The 19,623-nt window shown below is 45.7% G+C and overlaps 1 protein-coding gene across 2 annotated transcripts in view; it reads left to right on the top strand.

Moving 5' to 3' along the window:
* Cpxm2 (carboxypeptidase X, M14 family member 2) overlaps positions 1–19,623 on the top strand; it is a 105,902-nt gene that overhangs the window by 13,657 nt on the left and 72,622 nt on the right. For both annotated transcript variants that reach the window (XM_060381253.1, XM_021654892.2), the window contains exon 3: positions 14,556–14,665. In XM_060381253.1, the coding sequence (XP_060237236.1) occupies positions 14,556–14,665 (110 nt within the window). The remainder of the gene's footprint in view (positions 1–14,555; positions 14,666–19,623) is intronic.

Here is a 19,623-nt window from a genome sequence, read left to right as displayed (position 1 = left end):
AGTAATTGACTTGAGAAGACCCATCCCACTGTGAGAGGCACCATTCCCTAGGCAGCAGGCCTTGAACTATATAAAAATAGAGAAATAGCAGTAAGTATAAGTAAGCAAGAACATGTCCATTTCTCTCTGCTCTTACTGCGGATGTGATGTGACCCACTGTTTTAAGTTTCTGCCACCTTGACTTACTAGTGACAACTGTAACTTAGAATTGTGAGCTGAGATAAGCCCTTATCTCCTCTACGGTGTCTTTTGTTTGGGTATTTTATCACAGTGATGACAATGGAACTAGGATAAAGTTTTAAGTCCCTTTCTGGGGATGGGTCTTCTTATCTGCCACCAGCCTGAGGTCGCTTTGGGGTGCTAGCCTCAGGAGTACTTAAGAGTTTTGCTGCCTTGTTTTTTTATTGCTGAGTAATATTCCATTGTGTAGATATACTGCAATTTGTGCATCCATTCCTCCACTGAGGGGCATCTGGGCTATTTCCAGCTTCTGACTATTACAAATAAGGCTGCTACAAACAAGGTTGAGCAAATGTCCTCATTGTGTACTTGAGACTCTTTTGGGTATATGCCTAGGAGTGGTATAGCTGGATCTTGAGGAAATGCTATTCCTAGTTGTCTGAGAAAGCGCCAGATTGCTTTCCAGAGTGGTTGTACAAGTTTACATTCCCACCAGCAGTGGAGGAGGGTTCCTCTTTCTTCACGAACTCTCCAGCATGTGTTGTCTCTTGAGTTTTTGATCTTAGCCATTTTGATGGGTGTAAGGTGAAATCTTAGGGTCGTTTTGATTTGCATTTCCCTGATGGCTAATGAGGTTGAACATTTCTTTAAGTGTTTCTCTGCCATTCGATATTCCTCTATTGAGAATTCTCTGTTTAGCTCTGTACTCTATTTTTTAAATTGGATTACTTGATTTTTTGCTATTTAACTTCTTTAGTTCTTTATATATACTGGCTATTAGTCCTCTGTCAGATATAGGGTTGGTGAAGATCTTTTCCTAATCTGTAGGCTATCGTTTTGTTCTGACAACAGTATCCTTTGCTTTACAAAAGCTTTTCAGTTTCATGAAGTCCCATTTATTGATTGTTGCTCTTAGAGCCTGTGCTGTTGGTGTTCTGTTCAGGAAGTTGTCTCCTGTGCCGATGAGTTCAAGGCTCTTCCCCACTTTTTCTTCTAAGCTGTTTAGTGTGTCTGGTTTTATGTTGAGGTCTTTGATCCACTTGGACTTCAGTTTTGTGCAGGGTGATAAGTATGGATCTATTTGCATTTTTCTACATGTAGACATCCAGTTGGACCAGCACCATTTGTTGAAGATGCTGTCTTTTTTTTTCCATTGAATGGTTTTGGCATCTTTGTCAAAAATAGACTTATGGGCAACCTTTGGGCAGAGTGCAGGGAATCTTATGAAAGAAGTGGGAAACAGTAAGATCTGGAGAGGACAGGAACTCCACAAGGAGAGCAACAGAACCAAAATATCTGAGCTCAGGGGTATTTCCTGAGACTGATACTCCAACCAAGGACTATGTATGGAGATAACCTAAGACCCCTGCACAGATGTAGCCCGTGGTAGTTCAATATCCAAGTGGGTTCCATTGTAATAGGAACAGGGACTGTCTCTGACATGAGCTGATTGGCCTGCTCTTTAATTACTTCCCCCTGAAAGGGAAGCAGCATTACCAGGCCACAGAGGAAGACAATGCAGCCACTCCTCATGAGACCTAATTGACTAGGATCAGAAGGAAGGAAAAGAAGACCTCCCCTATCAGTGGACTTGGGGAGGGGCATGCATGCAGAGGGTGGGAGAAGGGAGGGATTGGGACGGGAGGAGGGCGGGAACCACAGGGGGATACAAAGTGAATAAAGTATAATTAATAAAGAATTAAAAAAAAAAAGAGTTTTGCTGCCAACAAGTCTGTCCTGGAGGGGTTTTCAGTATCTGGTGAATTCTCGAGTGCTTTCAAACATATTTTCTCCAGATTTTCTCTCAATAACTTCAGCAGAAGGGTTGGGTTGGATTATCTTCTCAGACTTGGAAGTTATTAAAATTGGGGGGAACAATTCAGAAAGATTTTTGGAGGCCCATTTCTACATGCGAGTACACACACACACACACTCACACACACATGCCCGCACATGCACTTGCACAGGCGCACACACCCGTAGACATGCAGCATACATATGACATTTCCTCTTTTCTGTCACAGATGCTCTTGTTGGCAAGATTATTTTCCTGAGCTGGCCTCACGGATGGGGTCAGTTGCTTCAAAGGCAGCCATCACACCTTTGATTCACTGAGTATCCTTTCATATTAGCTTATGAAAAAATTATTCTATGTTTTTTAAAGAAAGGATTGATAACACATGGGAGGGGCAGAATAATGGTTCCTTGTTGCACACCTGAGGGAAGGAGAGAGACTGTGGGTGTTGACTAGAAGGTTCACACTGAAGACAAGTGACAAAGCCCTCGAAAGAGTCTGAAGTCTGTGGGGACATCTGTAGGATGATGTTGAGCAAGGCTGGGCTGCAGACAGACCACTGGATATTCTCAGGACCTGGAATCCATCTCTTAGACCATGTTAGGAACCTTAATAAAGATGTGCCAGAAGGGTGAAGTGGCCCAGATGTCTGCTATGTCATATCCAAAGTATTGTCCATTGCACATGTTCATACTTTTTTTTGGAAGGTGATGGGCAGTAGAGATGTTGTCCCCTAATGTTATGTGGATGGATGGATGACTCCCTTAGCCAAAGAAGTTGCCCTTGAAGAACATCCCCAAGAGAAATCTGTACTTAGCTGTTGTGTAGCTAGCATGTGATATCAGTTGGCTCAGGTATCTTAGGTACACTCTGGGTGTTGCTGTTTGATCAGCTTCCAGGCTGGTTTAACTCTTGTCTGTTTCTCTGCCTCCTTTTGTGCTCACACCCTTTGACATGTGACTTTCCAGTCCCTTCTCCAAAGCTGAAAGCTACTTGACTGTCGTCCCATTTCTACTTCTCCCCTTGGAATAGCCAGGGATACCCTAATGTGCGCCTCTTTGTGGGTGGGTGCGATGCGGGATCTTGGTCTGTGCTGAGTGTTTGAGTCTTCTCAGGAGACAGTTTCAGAGAGACAGCTCATTTAATTGGGGGGTCGGGGGAAGAAGTGGACATTTATACCGCTGGAGAGGTGGCCAGAGTCTCTGGGGCAAGGTTTGTGTGGCTGTGTACAATTGGTCAGGGCAGGGGTATTGGAAAATGCTTCATCTGCACACTCAGGGGCTGTAGGAGGTGGGGGTGGGGCTTAATAAGGCCAAACCCCAAGAGTGAAGCCTGATAACTGTCAAGGTAATACACTCTTGCTAGGGTTGCTAGTGCGGCAGCTGACTGGATGGCGCTAGGTTGGGAAGCCGGAGGGCACCAGCTCCTGCCACCTCATCTGAGATATATGGGGTTGAAGCTCAACCCTTTCTCTGTAATCCTGGGCCGTCATGGTCCCACACCTGACTTTTGGTTACCCACCTGCCAAGTCAGGCTGGTAGAATAAAGAGAAGCATCTGTGTGGTGGTCCTGAGCAGAGATTTGGCCTATTATCAAATGTCTGCACCCAAGCCACTGGCCCAAGTTGCTCAGTGGTCACCGCTCAGCTTGTTTGCTGTTCTTCCTGTTTGCTTTTGGGATAATCTACCTCCCCATGTCTGTCCTGGTGTTTTCTGAGGATGCGTGATGAGAATTGTGGGAAATTGTGGAGATATAGGTGCCTGCCTGCTCCAGGAATGAAGAAGGTATCAGAAAGTGTCTAATTTTCCAGCTGCCATAGATGCCGGGCTTAAAGCCGGGGACACACACACGGGAGCGGTTTTCCCCTTCCGTATTCATCTGACTCACATGTGGTGGTTGTTCTTCCACATCTGGTACTAGGCTCAAGTATTTTTCCTCTTTTGAGTCTTGGGCTTCTAGTGCAAGTTTGGGAGTGGTTACAAAAATTTGAACCAGAATTCCCTGAAGGCAAGATACTTCTGAGTAATTGAGAGTTCTGAGATGCATCAGGTCATCCTGAGTTTAGGGTGAAGAAATTTTATCTCTTAAAATCCCCTTTAAGAAAAAGTTTTTGGAGACCAACACCAGAAGGCCTGCTAACGCTCCCATGCTTGTGGTATATATGCAAGATTAGAGTCTCACAACAGTGTGATGCAGCCATGATCATTCAGGCCTTTACAGCCATTGAAGCAGGACATTCTCCCCAAGCATGGTTGGATACCATAAAAAGCTAAAATGATACGCTCAGGATGCGAGGCTAAGCACTGCACTCAGGGTCAGCCGCTTTCGACCCAGAGAAGAACATGTCTGATTGCATACGGGTTGATGCCCCAGGTCCCGCCTCTGAGAAAAAGGTATCGGACGGGTCTGATGCTCTTTGGGTGGATGACACCTAAATGAACATCGGTACAAAGTCCCAATTTATTTCTAATATCAGAGATCAGACCTCTACTCTTGCCTGATGCGTCTAAAACAAAAAGGGGGAACTGTAGAGAGCTGCGGAATGCTATGCCTTAAAGATGGAGCTGGTTTCTGCCTTCTACCTTCCTGATGGTGAGTGCTCTCTGTCACGAACAATTCCACTTTTGGCTAAGGCTGAGGATCTGGCTTGCTTCCATGTATGTGGACCTATCTGCATTGCCCACGTGGCACGCCTGGGTTGGCTACCCAGAGGCTATTTAAGCTGTGGGCTGGCTTTCCCCAGGGTCCGAGGATTGTTCAAGGTTCCTGAATAAACTGCATTGAAAAAAATAAATAAATAAACCTCTTGCTTTTGCAATGAAAAAAAAAAAAAAAACAAAAAGTTTTTGTTTTGTTTTTATCTGAAATAAATGCAGATTCACAAGAAGTCGCCCCCTCCACACACAAAAGTGCCAGGAGAAGGGTGGCATTCACCTTTCACTCTGCCCCCTACCAGTGTTGATGTTTTACATGACTAGAGTAAAGTAATAGAGTCGAGAAACTGACTTGGACAAAGACCATGTTCAGATATTCAGAATCTCCTAGCTATACATGTATGTATGTGTGCGTGTGTGCATGTGTGCATGTGTGTGTGCAGGTCTGTGTAGCTGTACCACGTGTGGTTTCTGGAAACACTCCTATCCCATTAGAGGCTCTTTGTGTTTCTTCTTTATAGACACTCCTCAACCCCCATGCTCAGTCCCGGATGCCTGGCAATGCAGATATAATCTCCAAATGTTGTCACTGTCACACAATGAGATACATGGAATCATATCCTATGTAACCCTGGAGACTGGCTTTCACATTCAGCATAGATCTCTTTTTTTCCTTTTAAATTGGATAAATAGTCCTGGTTCGGTGTTTTTATGACGTAGTTAGGCAGAGCTAAGCCCATTAAAATATCATTGAGCGCTAACATGTACAGAGAAAACTACAGGAACATAAGGATGGGACTCACTGGCATGTGTCATCACCACACACTGATGTGGGTTGTCATGGACTCTGCACAGTGTGCAAGTGCATCATTGTGCCTGCAAGTTTACAATGAGAAGCTTGTGCTTGCGTCTCTGAAGCCTGCTCTGACCCCCAACCTGCTTCCCCTTAAAGACTGCTGTGATCAGAGGTGATGTGTGTGGTTTTGAACTTGCTAATATTGTGGGCTTCTGTCCTCCAGTCTTTCATCTGATTTCTTTTGTGATTTATCATGTTTATGAAGCTCATCCATGTTGCCACATCCTCTATGAATCTGTAGTATTCCATAGAAGGACCGTATATACCACCGTCTGTACTCATTTTCCTATTGATGATGTTTGTTGCGGATCTTTATCTTCCAGCTATTACAGAGTGCATTTAGGAGTATTTTTTTGTGTGTGAGTCTTTGAGGTATACCTGCAGTAGAGTTTCTCAGTCGTGGGGAATGTGTATCTTCGATAAGAACTGCTAGGGAGAGCCAAGGGACTTAGGTCAGTTGGTAAAATAGTTGGCTTTGCAAGCATGAGGACCTGAGTTTGGATTTCTATGTTGGAAATAAAAATGGTGGACACAGAGATACACACCTATAATCTCAGTCCAGAAGAGGAGGAGATGGAGGGATGCGTGAATCACTGGCTAATCAGTCTAGCAAAAGAGGTGATCTCCAGGTTAAATAGAAACTTTCTAAGAACAAAAGAGGACAGAGAACAAACGGAGAGGAAACCAGATCTTGAGCTCTGGCCTCCAAATTCACGTGAACACAAGCTTGCGTGCACGCACATGCACCTATGAGCATGTACACACAAACACTAGAGAGAGAGAGAGAGAGAGAGAGAGAGAGAGAGAGAGAGAGAGAGAGAGGAGAGAGAACTGGCAGAGAATTTTCCAAGTTGATCTTGACTAACAACATTCCCACCATCAGTTGCTTCTCTTCCTTAAAAGCCCACATTCGGTCTTGTCAGTCTTCTCTATTTTATTCATGTTGGCGGCATGTGCTGCTCTTTTCTTGTGCTCTTACTTTGCGTTTTCACGGAGACTAGTGGCTAATGCTTCTTCTTTGCCATTAGAATGACTTATTTTGTTCAACCCCACTTAGGTCAAGTTTTTCCTTGCCATTCTTCTCATTTGTAGGGAGGGTTTTGTTTGTTTGCTTGACCCCCTTAAAAACAGCACGATAGTGAGTCTTCTGTTAGACCCCCAGATCCCAGCTTGTCTCTGCCCACTGGCTTATCTTTCTACACTACCAAGGGTGTGTTTTGAATAACAGATGTTCTTAAACCTAAAAACAAATCAATCATTTATCTTTTCTTTGGAAGTTAGTGCTTTTTCCATCATGTTTAATTTTATTTTTGCCTTTTCCAAGGTCTATAAGACATTTGTCTCTAATTTCTACTGAGAGTCACTGAAACTATCTGATAAAGTAAAAATGTGAAGTAAATAATAACATAGGTGGACCATGGTTGTGTACTATTCGCAAAGGTGACAAGCAGTCTGTTTTGAACAAGTAATTACCTTCGGGGGTCTTTAATAGCAATGTGTGAGGAAAATATGAACTTCCCATAATGATTTAGTGATTATCAGTCATAGCAGCTTCTGATACAAGTCATTTCAGGGATTCTATGTTGGAAAATGTTTAGGCCTGTGATTGAGGCTCCCAGCTTCTTCAGGGAGGTAGACTAATCTATCTGAGATGGTGGAACTTTCATTAGGAGTTTGGCCCCCAAGGGAAGGTGAATAGGATGAGTGGAGTGGTTGAGAATGGAGTGTGGGAGGCTTTTCAGATGAGGCAGCCATTGAGCTGGACATCTAAGGAGAAGATAAATGGCCAGATCCTTTGAGGCTGAAGCCTCCTGGGGCAGACTGCATAGGTTCGAGGTTTGGGCTTGCTTCACAATTCATGAAGAATTTCCTTTGCTGGACTGTGAGTAACTGGGAAAGAAACTAGTTTTATTTCGCCATGTAGGTGAAAGATGCCATCTAGAATTTGGGAACCTCAGAAGACTTTACTGAGAGCTGTTGTCATTGAACCAAATCTTTGGGTGGAATGTGGGTATCTATTTTTCTAGGTTCTTCCAGAGATTTTTGTCCTTGTGCTGGATCATTCAGTTTTCTGTCCCAGCGGTGCAGTGGAGCACATCATCAGGGTCTTTTTGGTTGTGTTGGGTATCAATGAGCTTTCCAAGGGTGGTTAGATAAGACCAAGATTAGCTCATAGACTTCCAAGACCCTGAGAGACTCCCACGCCCTTCCTAGCAGCTCTTGGTATCTGAGTCAGACAGTGAGCCACACAAACACAGTCTCAGTGTGCCAGGAAGCAGACTCCACACTCTTTATTGGTGAGATGGAATGTCAAGTTCAGAAAGGCAAGGAATTCCATAAGTAAAACCTATTGGATTTATAGGCAGCAATGAAAACAATAATTCAAGATAACCACTTACTCTTTATCTTCAAAAATTCTCTGCTTTGGTAGTGGTAGGTAGCCACTGCAGATCATAGCTCCCCTGCCAGTGAGTTATGGCTTTCCCAGTTGCAGCCCTTTTCCTGGTATGACCCCCAGTGCCCCCAAAGCCTTGGTATTTTACTTTGGCACATCAAGAAGGAGCATCAAGAATATAGTTGGGATCTCCTGTCACAGCTGGTTTTCAAATTGAACTTGGTTACTTAGCAATTGCTTAAGTCAGTCCATCCTCTCCAAGTTTCAGTTTATCTCTGGAAAAATATTTGTGAACATTGTGAAGGTTAAGTGGCATGATGTCCAGAGAGGTTGACTCATGGGGAGTTGATTGCACGGTAGATTGCTTATAGATTGCTTTTCAAGATTTGACCTTTGCAACATTACCCTGGGGATAGTATTCCATGGGGAGCTATTTTTGGTTGGTGCCACCAAGTCATATATGCCATCTATTCTCTTTTCTATACTCTCTGGGCTGCAGAGTTGCCTCTGACATCAAAGGAGATAGGTAGGTACCCTTGGAATTTGTTCAAGAACTGATAAACAGAGTGTTCTAGTTTCGTTGTTGCTTTGATAAAAAAAAACAGCCTTCCAGAAATAACTTAAAGGAGAAAGGGCTTGTGTTAGCTCTGCTATAGTCCATCCTTGTAGGGCTATCACAACCACAGCAGCAGGAGCTTTAGGTAGCTGGTCACACCACACCCATAGCCAGGAACAGAGAGGATGCATGCCTGCCTGTTCAGCTTGCCCTTTTCTACTCTGATAGAGTTCAGAATCAATGAATTGATTCTGCTCAAATTCAGGGTGGATCTTCCCGCCTCAACTAACCCGATTAAGAAAATCCCTTACAGTTATGTCCACCAACCAATCTGATTTAGGCAATCCTTCATTGAGATCCTTTTATCAGATCATTCGAAACTGTCGTGTTGACAATTAAAATTTCCTGTCATGCATAGCTTGTTGGCGACACACCATGGTAGTGTCCTTCATAAGAATCTTCGCAAGGGACAGATCTTGAAGTGTGTCCTGAGCAGAGATGAGGCAGAGGTGTCCTCTCCACTGCCTACAGATGGAGTGATACTGGGAGATGGAGCTTCATTTGGCACAGGGTGTTCCGAGAGCTGCATGCCTTAAGAGACAGTGGCTTCAGTTCTGGGTACTGTCAGCCTTCTCCAGATTGTGACACATCTCGGATATCTAATTAATATTTTCCTGAAGACTTTTTTTTTTCACACTCTTTCCCATGTTCTCCCACCCACATGCTTCTCAGGATTAGAGCCTGTTTTAAACAGTGGGTGAAACTCGGTTTGATGGTCAAAGACATGTTTGTTTTTATGGCAGAAAAGAGTTTGTCCTCAGGTCGGTGTGGTGGCTACTGACTCTGGGCACGGATTTGTTGGGGAATAGGTCCTTGCTACAGGATGACCGTGGAGCAGAGTTTCCCAGAATACTGAGATGCTGAGGAGGCACAAAGGGCTGTGAATGGGTTTCCTGTTTATTTCCAAAACTTTTTTTTTTAAGCCAAATCTCATGAAGCCCTGGTTGGCACTGTATAGCTGAGGTTGACCTTGGACGTCTTTTCCTCCTGCCACCACTTCCAGAGTGCTGGGATTCTAGGCATGAGCCATCTATAATTCTAGTGGTTTTTTTTAAAGATATGGTTTTATGCAGTGCTGGGGCTCAAACTCAGGGCTTCATGCTTGCTAGGCAAGCACTCAAGCGTTCTATATCTGAAGCCTCAATACATAGCAATTACAGCATGGCTCAGCATATAATAAAAATATATACCATTCCAACACAGAGGTTTTTTTATTTTTAAGCTACTGGTCACAGAGACTTCAATTAAGCTTAAAAACGCTTGTAGCCATTACCAGTGCAATCACATTCCTATCTTCCTCTGTAGTGCATCTTGAAGGATATAGGAACACCCTCAATGCTGGAAGATAGTATTGTGATAGGCAGGGCAGGTCTTTCCTCAACATTGTAAAACAAAGGCACTGTAACATGTCGTTCTTGCTTTGCCTCCTGTTTGGAGGCCTTTGGTTAGAAACATCCTCTGTCTCACCATCTTCGGGTTGTGCACCATTGTGCCTATTTAACTTGGACCCTTTACAGTTTCCAGCCATGATTTTTGGTTATGGTGGAAACAGGTACATTTTCCAAGTACTTGTATGCCTGAAAGTGCCCCTGACTCCCTTGGCTGTCAATGGATAGTTTAGTTGGTAACATATTTATGATTTTTTTTCAGTCATCCCTCTGTATGCATGAGTCACCTCTGGGTCATCTTGCATAGCTACAGACAGGTCAAGGACTGTAACTGAAATGCAACTGTCATCTCTGCTCTGCTCTTCTGGGTTTCTGAATTTAAGGAGATGGAGATGTACTTGGAGCCCCTCCATCCATGCTATGGGTGTTCCTGTGGTTCCATTGTCCCGGAGAAACCGCCTTGGGGTTTACTGTTAGTGTCTTTAGCACAGTCTAAAGTTCACTTCAGGGACCAGTCGGAGACTTGAGTGTGGCTCCAAGGAAGTTGTGAGTTGCTCCTTTTCTTCGAAGTCTTCTCTACTCTCTGCTTGCCCTCTGGCCACAGGAGAGGGGAACTGCCTGCCTCCTCGTGCAGGACTGTGGCTCTCAGATGGCTTGATGTGTCCTGATGACATGTGCTCCTCTCTGGCTCTGTTCAGCCTCCATACTGTTCTACTCATTTACATGGCCCCTCCCACCACTCTCCTGTGTGGGAACAAATTTTGGGTGATACCTTCATTACCTTCCTTATCTTTCTCTCAGTGCAGAGGACTTGCAGGTGCACTGGGTGGGAGGAGGCTGTCTCTGCTGATTCTAAACACCCACTAGCTCTTCTGGAAACCTTCAGAATGTTCTCAGGGAATCAAGAGGAGGAAAACGAATCAGGCAAAAAAATACTGATGTTCATCAGGGTTAAGCTTGGAGTTTGGAGGCTATCTTAGTACTCTAGACTTAGATTTAAAGTCTGAAATAAAAAGAGCGTTTTCCTAGTCTTACTTTTTCATCTTTAGTGTAAGAAACCCCTTTTTCCTAACAGGGTGTTCCTATGTCAAACTTTCAGTATATAAGTTAAGACAGACCTAGGAAATTTCACCTAGTGACTATGTGATTACAACCTGAAGTTGTTGCCTTGTTGATCTTTGTATAAAGAAATGTAGGAGAGGGGTTTGTTCTTAAACTATTCTAGATTTAAGCTTTTGTTAACTTTAAAATGTTTAAAAATTCTACAGTGTGTATGTGTGTGTGCGCTGGGAGAGCATACGTGTGTTGCAGTGCCAGTGTGTACACAGGACGGGTCCAAAGAACAAGTTTGGCTGATGGGAGCTCTGGTTCTATCCTGCCCTGTCCTTCTGTCCATCCAGTGATCCTTCCTTGTTAAAATGAGGCTGTTGGTTTCCTTCAGCCGAACAACACTTTCTAACCCACGTGGTTCATGTCTTCATCTTTGCCTTTCAAGGGCATTGTGTTCTCCTGGGGCGGATCCATAGCTAGCTACTTCTACATGGATGATGGGAAAGGCTTCCAAACAAAACAAGATCATCTAAAGATAGCACGTTCTAATAAGGAAAAAAATCCCAGGGACAGAGTTCTGGATTCATGAAAGACACGGTCTATGAGCAGGCAGAGCCCATACATTTATCTGGACTCCCACCAAAGTCCCTGCCCAGCAATTCTAAGATGAAGGGAGCAGAACATCTTGGTTTCTTCTGTGATGTTCTTTGTAGCTGTCGTCAAGAGTAGATGCTGCTCATGTGAAACTCCACTGTTGCTTACTCCAGAGGGTAGGCATTGAAGTTTTGAGTGAGTGTGAGATGTACAACGACGAATATCCCATTCACAAGCACTTCTTTCCTTACCTTGGGTATCTTAATGGGGATTGCTCACCAGGGAAGCAATTTTTAATAGATATATAACTTCATTCAAGTAATTTCTTTTTGAACTAAAATATTTATATATGTAGGAGATGTTTTCTCTTTTTTCTAGAAGAAACACTTTGAATAGCAGTCACTGACACTGTGTTGGGCTATCTGTCCACCTGGCTGTCTACCTGTGCATCTGTCTGTCTGACTATAAATGACAGGAATGGAGATTGCAGGGCTAAATGAGGTAATGGAGTTCTCCTTGATGTTATGCTGAGTGCTAGCTTTTAGTCTCACAAATGACGGTGGATACTGTTGGCATTTCTGACCTGATTGCATGGAGATGCCACAGATCTGAGTACTAGAGTGTGGAGAGATAGAGCTAGGGTCTTTGCCCCAAGTCTGATCTCTAACGCCCTGGTCCCTCAGGGTCAGAGACTAAATTAAGAGTTGAGCTGAGCAGAGGCCATATTCAGAACACAAGGAGTTATCTGCAGAGCCCATTACTGGTGGCCAGCTCAGTGCCAGGACCAGAAAGTGTGGGGCCTCTCACACAGGCTGAGGATGCTGCCAGTGGCCAGAATATGACAGGTTGAGATGAGGTCACCAGTAGAACTCCAAGGACCCAGCAGTGGATAGAAGCAATGAAGAAGAACCAGAGCTGGGGAATTAGGGGCCCTTGAACCCAAATCCCAGCCAGGTTTTAAGTGGCAGGCTGTTAGATACCCCTGATCCCAGTGGCCCTAGGAAGTAAGTGAGCATTACCCTGAGAGCTTGCTGGAACTCTGGACACAGCCTGTAATGGCTACAGAACATTGGGTCTGAGAACCCAGGGAAACAGCTGAGAGATGGTTTTTTTCCCCTTGTTCTGAAGATACAGTTGGGAGAGTACAGGCTCACAAAGAGGTATATCATCTGGGTCAAAGCTCAAGTTTATCATCAGGGGTCAAGCTTTATGACTGCCAGACCATGACAAGCAGGGCATTCTACTGCTTTGGTGGGCTGAGAAGGTCCACAGTGATACCCCAGCATAGGAGACAAGCATTATGGATTATAAAGGATGCTGTGGGACAGTCTTGCTCACTTGTAACACATGAGCATCATCAGTTCCTGGTAGATAGGATGGAGACGTACTCACTTAACACTTGATGTCAAAGACATGTGACCCATGTGAGTCGGATCCCTGTGTCCTCCAGACCTGGAAGGGGAGACCCTTGTGAAGCAGGGGTTCATGGTAACTGTTGACTCTGAGTACCTTTGGGAAGTTACGGGTCTGGCTCCCCAGAAAGGGGGTTCTCCTGCTTAACATCTCCTCCACTCACTGAAAGGGCCTGGCCTCGGTCATGTGCCTCTTACCTTTTTACACACCCTCTAAAGTCATTGAACCCCCCCCCCAATTTACTGTGTGGCCTCTGCCTACATCTCTCTTTATTGTATGCTGTTCTCACTCACTTCACACTCCCTCACCAATGCTCTACCAAGTACATGATTCTCCAGCCCCCATAAGCTACAAGACCCTTTCCCAGAAGCCATGCTATACCAACTGATCACTGGAAGTTGTCTTCCTGCAGTGTGTCAGGACAACAGCAGGATTCATCTGCCTATGGTCCCCACTATGGTGGGAGCCAGGTAGATGGCTAATGTCAGGGACCAACCCAGGAAGCCCCCCAGAGGCTGTCAGCAGGCCCAAGGGTATACAGTGTCCTGAGACTCTGAACACTAGATCCATTGCACAGCTCTGCTGGCGGCTAGCACCTCTGTTGGTAACTTGCCTCAGGTCTCAATTTGCCACTTTCAACTTTTGGGAGGTTTAGGGGGACTGCATGGTGTCTTGGCTCCCAGTGGATCTGAACTTGTCTGCCTACAGTGCCTGGGTGGACTTTCTCATACAGGTACCCACAGAGTCCCTGTCACCTCACTAGACCCCTCTAACCTGAGGTTAGCATGGCCTTTTGCTGAGTCTGCAGACATGTCCCCAGATAACCCTTGATTCCAGGGCACTTCCAGTTTCCCAATGATTGTGGCCTCTGATGTTTGAAGTTGTCTGATATTTCTGGTAGAAATAGACTCGGTTCACATCTATTCAAGAGCCGTTTTTCTTCTCCAATCTGATGGTAGGAGGAGACTCTCTTTTGGTGCTGTGTCACTACTTGCCCCAAATGGGATGTGATAGCAGGTCACTGGATGAGAGCGTAGCCCAGTCTAGGAGACCCGGAGTCCAGCCTCAGCTGCCATCATTATCATCATGTGTAGGGATGGTTGTCTAGACATGGGCAGTCATTGGCTGGCATGGATTCCAGGGTCAAGCTGTGATCCAGAGCTGTTCTCACAGCTAAACATTCTGCCAATAAGGAAGACAATAGAGGGTTTCTATTTATGTTTCTCTACTCATTACCATGCACAACAGAGGCCAAAGTTGCCGAAGCAAAACCAACAAGTCCTGGTTAATTTGCAGAGCTCAAGTGTGGGGTTGTTATTCTCTGACTCCCATAGAAGGGGCCTTAATTGCAAATGGCATCAAACAACAGCAAGGCCAGTAGTAGAGAAGATATCTGAGAGTCCAAATATCCCGAAAGCAAATACTAGTGACAGAGATCTGGGGAGCCACTGATGGTTGCTCTGATCTAATCTGTCTGAAACACAGGGTGTGTCAGGGTGAGGGGCCTTGCCGGTGGCTTGGGAGCTCATTGGTTGGAGAAAGCACATAGCCGTTTCAGAAAAGCAGACACTCGTTTCTTCTGTCTTTGTTTCTAACAAACCCTGTCCTTCCCAGGTTGCCCACCTCTTGGCCTGGAAACCTTAAAAATCACAGACTTCCAGCTGCATGCCTCTACAACAAAGCGCTATGGCCTGGGAGCGCATCGTGGGAGACTCAACATCCAGGTACTGGCTTCTCAGGTGCATTCTGCTCACTCCGCTGGCTGCTCTGCTCACAGACGCAGGGAGGGTTTCCCCTGAGCTTGGGTTGTTGGGTGCCTGGCATTTGAAGGGTGCTGGCTGTTTCCCAAGGTGAGGGAGCACTGCAGAGCAGGCCTGTGTATAGAGGGTGGGGCTTCTCCAGAGACAGAAGGCAGGACTGATGACGAGGTAAGGACTTTCCCTTGGGTGCCCTCTGTCTAGAAATGGCAGGAGCAGAATAAAGGGTACTCACAGGCATGGACATGGCTGAGATTTCCATCACACAGCAGGGAGGTGGCCCCATTTTTCCTCTCTTCTTTGGTAATTATCAAGCCTACCTCTCTTCTTTGGTAATCATCCAGGCTGTTCTGTGGGTCCTCACCGGCTCTCAGGGCTGGACACATCACGTGGGGCTTCTCTGAGGTCTTATTGTGATCTTGATCCTCGGCCCAGTCTTTCTCTCTGCTGAGCTTCCTCTGCACACTCCACAGGCCTTTCCTCCAATGGTTTCATGGCCTGAAGGGAAGGGCCTGTGGCAGCCGAAGCAATAGCAATCCTACCCTCCCTGTGGTAGAAATCAGCTTCTATGACAATGCCTGGCTGACCTCTTCTATTCAGGTGTATGTAATGTCACACTTGGCTCAGTCCAGGTGCAGGCAGGACTGTCTTTTTGGAGGCTGGAAGAAAAGCCAGGCCTATGGCAGCCCACCTGGCCCTTGGTCTTTCTTTCTATGTTGCCCTCGCTTGGTGGTCTGGGCCCTTCTTATGTGCAACCCTGGGTGTTCCCCTTCTGAGTCCATTCTTTTCTCTTAGAGGACTCTCTAGAATCAGCAAGTCTTCTAAGGCCTCTTTAAGAGGTGACATCTGCTAAGAAACATTTGGATGGGGCAATGAGAAAGTGGAGAGAAAATAAAAGACACCATAACACAAAGCCCCCTTGTGTGTTTTAAGAGGGTAAAGTGAACTCTCAGTAACTAGCCAGGGGAGATCACTACTGATCTGTGAGGGTCCTAGGTCCCCTGGGATGAACTGGAGACCTTTGAGGGAGCAGCTATAACCTTTTCTTTTATGCAGTGGCTACTTAACATTTGCTGTGACCAAATGCCTGGTAAAAGCAACTTAGGGGAGGTTTGTTTTGTTTTGTTTTGCTCGCCCAGAGTGAAAAGGGTAGACTCCATCATGGTGGGAGAGTTTTGGGGTAAGAGCTTGAGGCAGCTGGTAACAATCTCTCCTGGATCAGGAAGCAGAGAGGTGAATGCCAGAGCTCAGTTCTCTTGTTTTTATTCAGCCCAGGACTCAGTCTACAGAGTAGTGCTGTCTGCATTTAGCCTGGGTCTTCCTGCCACAGTTCATCCTAGGTCGGTCCCTAGGTGATTCTAGATCCCATCGAAGCGTCAATCAAATGAGCCACCACACTTTTGTTTCTCAGGAGCCCACTCCTTGAGCATGAGTGCCCCATGAGGAGGAACCAAGTCTTCTGCTTGAAATACACCCAGAAAACAGGGTGGAGGGGGGCACAGAGGCTGTCACCAGAGACATGGCGAAGTGTGGCTGGAATGTGACTGTCTTGCCCTTTCTGTGTCATGCTTCAAGTCCCTATGGAGGACAGTTTTTACCTTCTTTTCTTTCTGTCTTCTTTGTCTTTCATGCATGGGAAGTGTAGTCCAGGCAAGTAGCCAACCTTCCTTCCATAAGCACCTGGGCAGAGGCTCCCCCTGCTGCTGAGGATGGGAAAAGGAGGGTGTTGGCAGTCACCTCAGTGCTGCTTGTCTCTATGTGAATTTTTCTCTGAGGGGGTAAACTGCTTACCCTGGAGCCCTCTCATGAGGAAATCTCCAGAACCAGTATTGGAGAGCAGAGCTGTGGCTCCAACCCTTACAGGAGAAGAGCTTTATCTTGATCCATTGTTTGGAACATACACGTAGCTCACCCCGTGGGGAGGGCATGCAGCTGGACTGACTTGGTCCTTGGCATTGAGTGCTTGAGCATGCCTCTTCGTATTCTGGTGGACCCAGGGGTGAGAGCAGGACTGGGAATTGCATCAGTCCGGAAGGCTTCTATGACCCCTTCTCCCCCGCACCAGCAAGAGATCAAATATTCAAATGTGTGAACCTAGAGGGGACAGTTCACAATCAGACCATGATGCAACCTCTTTCTGGGGTTGGCCAGGGAGGGTAGAGCAGGGCTCATAGCACACAAGCATGCTTTGTATATGTTTTGTGTGTTTGTATGAAGATGTGTGAGGAGGCCAGAGGTCAACATTGAATGTCTTCCCCAGTCATCCTCTACCATATATATATTTAAATGCTGTATTTCACTGGACTTAGAGCTCATTGATTGACTAGGCTGGCTGGCCAGCAAGCTCCAGAGATTTCCCCTGTTCCTACCCTTTCAGCACTTAAAAAATGAGGTAGCAGGGATCACTCAGGTCCTCATGCTGACGTAGTAAGTGCTTTGCAGACTGAGCCATCTTCCTACCTCACTCTGGGTGGCAAATGCTGGCTTGGTCAGGGCAATCCTTTCAGTTCCTACCTTCTGGAGCTAGCACCACAGGCATCATGATTTGACAGATTCAGGTGCACAGTTAAAGCCCATGCTCCAAGAATACATCACCCCACACAATGATTAGAACCTCTATTTAAAAATAACCACATCTTGTCTCACATATGAGTATTTTGTAGGCGTGTCAAGCTAATGGGATTTTAAGTGTGAGAACCACCAAGGTGTCAGAATTAGAATTTGTGTTTCAGTCATCTTTTCTTTCATCAGGATTAGAGCAAGTTCAGTCTAGTCCTTCCCTGGCCAAGGTCTCTGCAGGTACTCACTAGCCCATCATCTGGGCCATGGTACACAAAGCTTACAGACTGGAATACTCAAACTGACTCTGTAGGTGGGATGCCCATCTTCTCTTAATGTCATCACAGGAAAGTCCCTGCTCTGCTGCGGTCACAGTGTGGCAGTAACTAAAGGGGATGAAAGTGGAGAATTATCTCTGGTGATTCCCAGAGGCCTCATCCATAGTTCTCAGAATCCATGTGTTTCTTTGTGGAGGGCTGTCTGCTCTAGCAGACAGAAACAGCATGAGGAAAGGCCCTGTTCACTCACTGCATTCATGATGCTCCAGTCACCAGCAGCGGGAGAGGTGCATTGCCTCTAACAGCTGTCAGCACCTTTCTCAATGATTTTTATACATTATTTAATTTAACACTAACAGCACAGACAAGTACCATTATTGGCTCTCTTGACTTATACAAACAGAATACACAGAGCTTGGAGAGACACAGCTAAGATTTCCCAGGAGAGGCATCAATCTAAGCTGCTTGAAACCTCAACTGGTGCTCCTCACGATGCTACAAAATCGTCTCTGCAGTTAGGGGTGGTCTAGGTGTGACATCTGCAGGGACATCAGCCTCCACCCTCTCTTTTGTGCCTGCTTTGTGCTGACGTTCCTGTGCTGTCCCTGCCGGGTCTAATGAACATGTCCTGATTTCCAGGGTGTTCCCTGGACGCATTTGTTGGCAGGTACAGGAGTGAGGTCACTATGAGGTGACATCATTTGGTACTGATGTAGCTTTGTTTCCCGTTTGATTTTTGTTTTACTTCTTTGACATCCATGGGGGCTTGCATCGAGGGACCAAAGGCCATTGGGGACCCAAGTTCTTCATGTATTTTTATATAACTTCTCACATCCTCCCCTATATATTAAACCACCTCTAGATCACTCTTGGTGCTGAATTCAATGTAAGTAAGATGACATTGTATGCAGGGAGTGATGACAGGAATCTACACCCACTCAGCATAGTCACAGAGTCTGTGTTTGAATGTCTCTGCTCTATGGCTCTTGGAAGGCACAGATGGGGAACAACGAGTCTGAAGGCTGACTAAGTACTAACGGTTTGCTGGACTGTGCAGCAGCCCCTGATGAGAGCATTCTCTGCGGGGGGATGCAGAGGGTGAGTGCAGTACGGCCCCTTTGCTTCCCAGTCCTCTGGCTTAGGGTGGCCAAGTCTTCATTTCTGCTTACCTCTTTCACGAATTTTCTTCTCGCCCCTACTAATCAGCAGCACCCCACCTTCCATCATATATAAACGAGTCTTTAAAATGATCAAACCTACAGTTGCATTTTGCATTGCCTGCTTGTGCCTGTGTGTGTGCGTGTGTGTGTGCGTTAGGGGAAGTGTGTGTGTGAGTGTGGAAGCCATAGCTCAACCTTGAGTGTTGTTTCTTGGGTCCTGTCCAGCTTTTTTGAGATGGTGTTTCTTACTGACCTGGAACTCAGTGATTTGGTCAGGTTGACCAGCCAGCTAGCCCCAGAGATCCCACCAGTCTCTTCTTTCCCAGTGCCGGGGCTATAGGCACGTACCCAGCTTTTCCATGTGTTCAGGGAATCAAGCTTAAGTCCTTATGTGTGCACACAAAGCATTGTGCCAGCTGAGCTGTCTCTCCAGCCCCATGTCAGTTGCCTACAGCAAGTTGCCATGTCCATGCTAATATTTAGCTGTTAACATGTTCAGTCTTCTGTCTTGTGATTACAGACATTAATGGCAATATACAATTTCCACTTTAAAGAAAAGAGAAGGTTTGTTCAGCAGTCAAACGTGAGTGACAATGGCTGAGGAACAAGGATTCAGGTTCTTTACAATGTTACACTTCAACATGGTAACAGTTTCATGAAGTTTTTATAGTAACGGGATAAAGAAAGGAATGGATGAAGCACCTTTTCAACACATCTTTGGGAACTTCAGATAGGGGGGTTACAGAAAAGCTGGGAAAGCTCTGTGACAGGCCCCAGATGCTATCTGATGGCATCCTTAGCCTTTGGGTTGGCAGAAGCTAGAGGTCTGTTGGAACATCCCAAATGGATTTACATTATAGTCATGAGGATATTAGCTCACGTAGAGAGGTGGGCAATAAATTGCTGTTAGGGGCCACAAAGATAGCCC

This window comes from Meriones unguiculatus, chromosome 1 (genome assembly GCF_030254825.1).
Source record: "Meriones unguiculatus strain TT.TT164.6M chromosome 1, Bangor_MerUng_6.1, whole genome shotgun sequence".
Lineage (NCBI taxonomy): Eukaryota > Metazoa > Chordata > Mammalia > Rodentia > Muridae > Meriones > Meriones unguiculatus.
Note: the sequence above shows the minus strand (reverse complement) of the source record. Positions and strands in the feature narration are given on the sequence as shown.